The sequence below is a fragment of the Zea mays genome, chromosome 5 (genome assembly GCF_902167145.1).
Source record: "Zea mays cultivar B73 chromosome 5, Zm-B73-REFERENCE-NAM-5.0, whole genome shotgun sequence".
NCBI classification, from domain to species: Eukaryota; Viridiplantae; Streptophyta; class Magnoliopsida; order Poales; family Poaceae; genus Zea; species Zea mays.
In genome coordinates this window covers 140,426,481-140,435,448 of record NC_050100.1, presented here as the reverse complement: position 1 = coordinate 140,435,448, position 8,968 = coordinate 140,426,481, and the positions used below count along the sequence as shown (strand labels likewise).

The window sequence follows — 8,968 nt, the reverse complement described above, 5'->3', positions numbered from 1 at the left end:
TTCTTGGGCCCAAACCATCCATATAGATTTGATCTAGATTCGTTTGATGGTAAAGTTGAGGATAGGCCAGCGCCTAGACCACTTTCTGGAGAGGAAATTTTATTGCAAACAGAGAATATGCACACAGTGCATGGGAAAGGTTGCCAACATAAAAAGAAAGCAAAAAAGAAGGAAGGGGAGCCTACTATCATATGGAAAAGGAGGTCTATTTTTTTAGGCTTCCATATTGGAAGGATTTAATGTTACGACATAATTTAGATGTCATGCATATCGAGAAGAATGTGTGTGATAACATTGTCAACACCCTCCTAGGCATTCAACGGAAGTCCAAGGACAACTTGAAATATCGTTTGGATCTTCAGTCCCTAGGCATTCGAACTGAGCTTCATCCTATTCCAGTGGGTGACAAGTTATATTTACCACCAGCATCATATACAATGAGTGCGTCCGAGAAGACATTATTTTGTGAGGTATTGAAAGGAGTAAAATTTCCAGATGGATATGCATCAGATATAAGAAACAATGTGGATGTGAAGGAGAAGCTTGTTGGGCTAAAGAGCCATGATAACCATGTTCTGTTACAGTATTTACTCCCACTTGCTCTGAGAAGGATTTTACCAGAAATAGTTAGTGCTGCGTTGATTCGTGTGAGCAATTTTTTCAAGCAAATCTATTCGCCAGTTATTCGTATAAGCGATATGCATAAGCTAGAGTCAGAAATAGCTGAGACTCTAAGCATTCTTGAGACTATATTCTTGCCATCCTTTTTTGATATTATGGTACACTTAATGGTTCATCTCCCTACTCAAGTTAGAATTGCTGGCCCTGTTCAATTTCGTAATATGTACCCAGTGGAGAGGTAAAATTTAATATATTTTAGCAATAAATTAAACTTAGTTTTACTCAAAGGAAGGTTTAACATTTATGCCATTTCTCCTTTAGGCCATGTTCGTTTACGTTGTTCCCGGCCGGGAACCAGGACAAAACCCCGTGGATCCCTCCCACCTGGAAAGAAGCCCGGTCCACGAGAAAACTTGTGTTCGTTTAAACCTAACGTGGGCTGTATCCAGATCTAACCTCGTCGTTTCAGCCCGGGAACCACACCCGGTCCGTGGGGGGCGGAAAATATCCCAGACAGACGCGATAGAGGAGGCATCGCGAAGGGCACAAGGCGGCAGCGGCGGGCTGGCAGTGACGGCTCTCTGGCGTCGATATGCTCCGGCGGCCTCCTTCTCACCGGTATGCTTCTTCCTTCCCATCTGCTTTTTGTTCCCTCGTCATCCCACGACGCTCCGTCCCGCTGCATACGCATCCCTGGACGCACGGTGTGCGCATCTCCTTGGAGTCCTGGACGTTGGTGGATCCGACGGAGGTCGGTGGATCCGACGGAGGAGCCCAAGCAGCAGCGGAGTCCCGAACGCGCTTCACATCCCACAACGTACGCAACCATAAGCAACGTCTAGCTGAGAGTGAGCGGTAGGTAGTACGAAGACAAAAAATGTTTAGATCTTGCTCGAGCGGGCGGGGGACTCTGGCTGAGAGCAGGCACAGGGAAAAGGTAGATCTTGCTCCAAGTATTGCTGTAAAAATAGAGAGAAAAACCTTGACTAAATCTACCAAAGCAAAGCGTCAAGATCCTGATGAGCAGCTAGAGATTAGAGGATTATATCTTCGGGTTTTGGAAGGATGACATTACACAGGTCGGAAGGCCGGTGAGCTGAAAGTGGTGAACATAAAGTTCCAGATATTGGATTTCGGAATAGAAAGAAAATGAGACTTAACTATCTTCTAGCTACAATTTACTTAACTATCAGCAAACAATCTACATCTGAGTCATCTTCCTCTTGCTCTCTAGTTTGTTCGGCGTATTCATCAAGTGATGCAGCAGGAAAGATATCACCTTCTCGACTTTTGTCAGCAATCTTTGGGACTGACGGTCCACTCTCCCCACCTTTGCCTTTGTTCATCAGCCATGAAATATTAATCATATTGAGTATCATCGGTATCATCATTGTAGAGAGTTTTCACTGGAATAAATACATCACCGCTCAACATTGTTTAAAACAAGAGTAACAAAGGTCAAGTTGGCTGCTAGAATTGAAACTGGAACATTCAACTGCGGTTTCACTTACAATAAGGAATCAAAGTCACATTCCACTTGCATTTCAATAACCTTGAGTAGAAAATGTCAGTGTATTGCATTTACATGTACTTAGTATTCGTTTCAAAAGAAAACGTATCAGATCTCATGCTCTATGGTTGTTAAATACAACCATTGCCATTATTCTTTTATGTAGCTTAAAAGTTTTTTTATGAAGACACTTAATATACTACTCGTTAATGTTACATTAAGCAGAATTCAGTATCTAGCAACGCTACATATGAGATACAAATATTAGAAGAGTACAGATAAAATTGCCCAAACAATGGGAATTGATTGTGTATCAGAATACACTTGAGAAAAATTATTCAATTGGCAACTGTGAGAAAATACTGAAGTTTTAAACTAAGATATAGCAGATCAATGGCCAGATCAAACATAACTGTAAATTCTCCGGTCTCCACCAACAAGTCAGTATCAATATTCCATACTAATGAGCCTAGGTCGATATAGCATTGTTGCATTGGCTTTTCGGTGCAGTTTTTACTTAACTATGGTGCTCAAGTCTCAACCATAGTTAGAACCTGATGTATCTCACTCTGCTGAAGATGAGAACCATGAGAATCTAGTTATCACAGATGCCACTAGTTTAGATCTTAGCGTGTTTGATACTAGGACCCCAAGCCACTAGGACTCCCAACTCCTAGCTCTTATGTTTGTTTTATCCTGCTACTTCCAGCATATCTTGCAAGCTCGATGTACAAGAGCATGATACTTCAGTTAGTCTGGTGAAATCATCACTACTGAGCTATCTTAGTTCTTTGGTCTTGGCACCTATTGCATGGATCTGCTATTCCTTGTTCACTTCATTGTCCCTGTCTACGTTGGGGAAGCCATTCCTTCAACCAAATTATATTCTAACCCCTGATATTTCATTATGGTCAATTGACTTTGTGAAATGGTTGGCATTATACAATACATCATAAGATGTTATAGTAAATATGCTGATTATTTACTCTTTGCTCTTTGTTGTTTGGTCAATTGCTTTACTCTTTGTTGTTTGGTCATGGTTTTGTAAGTTGGCTACATCATAAGATGTTTTAGTCAATATGCTGATTATTTTTAAATCAATACATCGAATATTCACCTCGCTTAAATAGTTTATAGTTGTTGACATGTGTTTACAATATACTTCTCTTTTTATGACAGTTACAAGGGTCAAGTCATGCATGAAGTAGCTCCAGTCTTCAGAGGAAGAATATCATGTTCATTACACGAGATGTAGTCTTTTGCAACTTATTAGTGTCAATAGACATGAGATTATTGTGCTTGTTGTAATAAGGTTGTCTTCATCATAACAAAAATTGCATGTCTATATGAAGCCAAAGTGGTGTGTACGTGGAGTGCTGTGTACTGACACCATGGAGAGTATACTTGCCTGGATTAACCGAACAATAGTTTGAAACCAGGTATTATAGCCAAAGGGGATTAAACCCCAAAGCGGTTTAAGTGACAAGGTGGGGATTAACTCAATCCCTCCTTGGATTAAATCCCTCTCTGGATTGAAAACTTGTGAACCGAACATGCCCTTATAGGTTTTTAATGAGATGTAAGGGCCATGTTCGCACTAGGAGTCACCCAGAGGGGTCAATTGCAAAAAGTTATCTATTTGATGAGAGCCTCACATTCTGTTCTCGCTATTTACATGGTGAAACTAGATTTAACCGGAAAAAAAGAAATGACGATGGCTTGGATGTTGATTTATCAATACCACCCCTTTCTTCCATAACATAGGTCGAGGATTGGTTGGTAAGCATAGTGTCACATTAGACCACAAAACATGGCTTCAAGCACATAGATATGTCGCATGCAGTTGGCAGCAAGAGTTATGCTCGTGTGGGTCATGAACTGGTAAAAAATTATAATCACTAGTTTGTATAATCATTAGTTTAATTTATGAAAAATCTAGTCAATTACTGGACCAAATCATTTTTTCTTGTAGGCCGAGCAACAAGGACGCCCTGCGAGAAGAGATGAAATATATGTTAGAACACACACGCGTAAGAACAAAGAAGGGGATATTGTGCCTCTACCTGGAGCAGAAATATTCATTGTGAGTACACATATTTTTGATTTATGTAATAATTAAAATATAAGTGAACAAAATATAATATATGTGTGGTCCTCTTAAGAATAAATTTGAAGAAGTTGTTGCTGAGAACCCAGAACTGAAGGACAGAAGTATTGAAGATGGTGATTTATATGCACATGTTTTTGGAGAGAAAGAACCAAGAGGTCGTATTCGTGGTTTAGGCTTAGGACCAACTCCACAAGATGTAGGCACCCCTGGAACTCAAATGAAAATATCAACAAAGCTTCAAACGGCATTGCAAGCTCGCAGTCAGTCTGAGCAAGAGGTTAGAGCCTTAAGACAGGATATGAATCAAATGAAAGAAAAAATGGATCAAATTTATCAAATGATGGTAGCAGCTCAAGGGGTGCAACATATAGAAAGCCCATCACAACATGGGTCTAATTCTTGACAGGTGATATAATATTGCATATGTTTAGTCAGTGTCTATCATGTTAATTAGGCTTGTTTCCTTTATCTCACTAACACTTTTCCCTTTTTATTTTTCTTTAGAACTCAAGGGTGCATCGTTCAGATGAGGTAGCACATGATTACAATGGTAATAACCATTCACAAAATATGGTTGAAGATGACTTCCAACTTACTAGGCGAGTTGCAAGCACTATGGGTCGTCTAAGGAATCGTGAAGATGTTAATACTATTGAAGAGCAAAGTCACAGGCGAGACATTGCAACAATGGTACCTCAAAGAAATCATGGATCATCTCAAAATGCAGATGATAATCCTGTAATTTTCTCATCTATCACTTCATATTTATGTTTCATTATTTGAACTTTGTAATCTTACTTCGCATATTTTATTAGGTTGGTAAAGAAGTGATATTATATTCTATGATGAGATCAGAAGTTCCTGTTGCAATAGCAAATATTATCTCAACCGACCCAACCACTAAGGTGGGAGATGTTCCTCTTGGAAGAGAGTTCACACAGGTTTTTGTGACTCGCGTGCTAAAAAGGGAAAGTACTCTGCCACGACCATACTTAGGTGTAGAGAGTATGGGAGATGCTCTTTTTATGCCCATTGCATGGCCAACAAACAAGGTAATACTACAACCTTGTATTTTATTTATGTAATTAATGGAACAAGCTTCTAATGTTCTGTATTTTTAGATGGGTCGTAACAAAAAATCAACGTTGACCCAAGGTTCTACAGCAGCAGGTAAATATTTTCTTCATATATAATTGTGTATAAGTGTAGTCATTCGAAAGGTCTGACTGACTACCTAGGCCCAGAAAGACCTTGACTGTCATGAATGAAAAATTAATGATCGGGTTCGAAGCCCCTTTTTCTAGTACTGTTATGTAATTCTACAACCATGACAGGGGGTGGAAGTCGCAGCATACAATGAGCAAAAAGAAAAAGAATAGTAGGAGGTACTATCAGTGAAGTTCTGTTGCTTCTCGAGGTTCATCAGCGGCCACCCATGACTGTGAAGCCTTTCCTCATTCACTCGACAGTTCTCTTGCATCAGGCTGTTGGCGACAATCATGATATAAGGGGCCTGATTGATTGCCTGCATCAATGGCAATGCAAGCCTGACCAGGCTCTCTAGGGGCTAGAACATTCTTTGCTTCCATAAAAAAAGCAATATACTTTGAAACAAACCTGTTTATAAACATGTAGTGGTCATTAACCAAAAGTCTGGAGCGTAGTAGGTTAGTATAAGATAGAATAGTATGGGTTCATATCCCTGTTTAATTAATCCCTGTTTAATTATCTTCATTCAGGATACCTGTAGCAGTGCAACAATCACACAATACTCTATTTTGTCTTAATTTTTAATGTCCAAATTCATGTCTCTGTTTTGTCCTCTTCAGAACTTATTCGGTGATCTTTTGGCCCATCTTTGCTGATACCGACATAGTACACATGCTGCTGTTGTCAAGGTATAGTATGTGCCCACCTAGATTTGAACTGTTGCCAATTTCATTCATGACAGTGCCAATTTAATTATTTATAATGGATTTGAACTATTGCCTTTAATGTATATCTTTGGTTTACTGTTGTCATGACTTCCATTTTCCTATCATAATCATAATCAGCACTATAACAATATAGACTTAGTTCTTATAGACTTCCATTTAATACTTTTATTAAACTTTCAGTTTGTTTTTTTCTGTTGGGAGTTTATATACCTATTGATATAGTAATTGACAAATTATCAAAATATGTTGTAGGGAAGAGGTGCTGGAAGCAAGGATCAGAGTGCTTGAAGTGTGTGAAAAATGATTACTCGCATGCATGCTAGCCGTTGGCGTAACACCTAGCTGATGGAGAGATTTTAGTTTGCTAGATGAATCTTTAGACTTTGCATGTAATAGAACTGAAAGATCACTTCAGAATTTAGAAAACATGTATGCTATTATTTTTATATGTTCATCACACAAATTGTGTTCCAAAACAATATATGTTGGAATTCAAAGTCAAAGATTGATATCTTTCTTTTAGTAATCAAATTTCATATATTTTGAGCTACATATTATTCAAGTTGTCCTGCAATGTGCATCATAATCAGTTTATTATTTGTTTCATTAGCATATATTTGTATACATGATTTTTTGTAAACTGCACATAGGGATAACATCAGACAATCTGTCGGTATATAGATTTTTAGCGACACACAAGCCGTTGGCACAAGAATATGTCGGCAAAAATTTGTCCGGCGGCAAAGATATGTCTGTCGGCAATAACATAAACATTACCGACACATAGTATGTCGGCAGATCTATGTCTGTCGGTAAAGGTTATTGCCGACAGGACTTTTGCCAACACACATTATCTGTCGGCAAAGCTCTTTACCGACAGACTGTGCGACGCTATTTAGGTGTTTTACCATCAGACAATCCGTTGGCAATATTGTGTCATGGTGTAGTGACACGTGATTTTTATCCCGTGGTTCGGCCAAGTAACACTTGCCTACTTCCACGTTGTGGCGTACCAATGGATGAGGGTTGCACTCAACCCCTTTCAAGCGATCTAATGATCAATTTGAATACCACGGTTTCTTTCTTAGTCTTTCTCCCGTTTGCGAGGAATCTCCACAACTTGGAGCCTCTTACCCTTACAATGATGATCACAAAAGAAGCACAAAAGTAAGGGAGGGGAGAGCAACACACAGAAGACTCAAATCCACAGCACAACCATGCACACAAGTCACAACTTGAGCTCAAAGTACAACACACGGAGTTCGCAACTCAAATAGAGCTCAAATCGCTAACACAGAGAATCAAATGCGTGGGAGCGGAGTCTGGATGCTTTAGAATACTCAGAGAATGCTTGGGTGACTCCTCCATGCGCCTAGGGGTCCCTTTTATAGCCCCAAGGCAGCTAGGAGCCGTTGAAGACAATCTTGGAAGGCTAATCTTGCCTTCTATCGTGTGGTGCACCGGACAGTCACTGTAGTTGTCCGGTGCGCGATTGCCTTCCAAATAAGGCGCAGTCGACCGTTGCAACTTTGGGCCCGATGGCGCACCGGACACTATCCGGTGCACATCGGACAGTCCGGTGCCCCCTGCCGACCGTTGGTGCAGGCCACGCGTCGCCCGCGGATTGCGTGGCCGACCGTTGCGCTGGCGACCGTTGGCTCACCGGACAGTCTGGTGCACCACCGGACAGTCCAGTGAATTATAGATGTATTCCGCTGATCTTTTCCCGAGAACGACCTTTTCACCAGAGACTAGACTGGCGCACCGGACACTGTCCGGTGCACCACCGGACAGTCCGGTGTGCCAGACTGAGCTGAGTTTTGGCTGCACCGAGCCAAGTCGTTTTGGTTTCTTTTCTTTTTCTTTTCTCACTGTTTCTAGCACTTAGATAACTTCATTAGTATTCAAAAACAAATGTACTAAGTCTAGAAACATACATTGTTACATGATTTGCACTTCGTGCTTGTTTGGCACATAGCTACTCACTTACTATGTGTTGGACACTTAATCACCAAAACATTATAGAAATGGCCCAAGGGCACATTTCCCTTTCAATCTCCCCCTTTTTGGAGATTTATGACAACACATAAAAAAGCAACACAAAACATGCAACATTGATTCAAATTGAAGACCAAATTGTTTTAGCTATAATTTGGCATATTTGGATCGCTCTTTGCCACCACTTGGTTTGTTTTTGCAAATCAAATTCATTTTCCTATCTCTAAGTCAAACACGCTTGTTTGGGCACAAGGAGAGATATTCCAAGAGAAAAATTGATCAAGTGCCAAAAACTCCCCCTTTTCCCATAATCAAAATTCTCCCCCACAAGAGACCAAATTTTGCAATAAGAGTATTTTGGACAAATCAAAAGTTCTAACTCTATTGTTTTCAAAATTCACAAGTGGTTGGCTGATCCATTTGCTTTGGCCTTAATTTCTCCCCCTTTGGCATTGAGCACCAAAACGGGATCATTTTTGGCCCTTTAACCCCATTGCCTCACCAAAAATGTCAATTAAGAGCAAAAAGGCAATGAGAGCATAAGTATGAACTTGGAGGTGAGTACACTAATACCGGAGTGCAGTGGAAGTCTTTGCATGGTCCAAGTTCACCTTTCCCTTTCAATTCACCTTTGAGACTACATCAAGTATACTCAAACACAAAGGTTAGTCTCAAAGGGTCAAGTTGTAGCACATCTCCCCCTAAATATGTGCATCATTCACACATGGACTTGTGAGGTTCGGGGATCCCTTGCACAACTTGAGCACCAGAAATAAGCAACAAATCACATAA

At 40.3% G+C, this 8,968-nt stretch overlaps 1 protein-coding gene and 1 long non-coding RNA gene across 2 annotated transcripts; both read left to right on the top strand.

Annotated features, from left to right (window-relative positions):
* Nucleotides 1-3,960: 3,960 nt before the first annotated feature.
* LOC103626955 (uncharacterized) lies at nucleotides 3,961-4,647 on the top strand. Its single transcript, XR_553274.3, has 3 exons — nucleotides 3,961-4,012; nucleotides 4,104-4,214; nucleotides 4,294-4,647. It is a non-coding gene; the product is annotated as an uncharacterized lncRNA (long non-coding RNA).
* Nucleotides 4,648-4,749: 102 nt separating this feature from the next.
* LOC103626956 (uncharacterized) lies at nucleotides 4,750-6,685 on the top strand. The gene is made up of 5 exons (XM_008647321.3): nucleotides 4,750-4,979; nucleotides 5,057-5,293; nucleotides 5,363-5,411; nucleotides 6,071-6,139; nucleotides 6,431-6,685. The coding sequence occupies exons 1-4, from the start codon at nucleotides 4,812-4,814 to the stop codon at nucleotides 6,082-6,084; spliced, it is 468 nt and encodes a 155-aa protein (XP_008645543.1). The 5' UTR covers nucleotides 4,750-4,811; the 3' UTR covers nucleotides 6,085-6,139; nucleotides 6,431-6,685.
* Nucleotides 6,686-8,968: the final 2,283 nt, after the last annotated feature.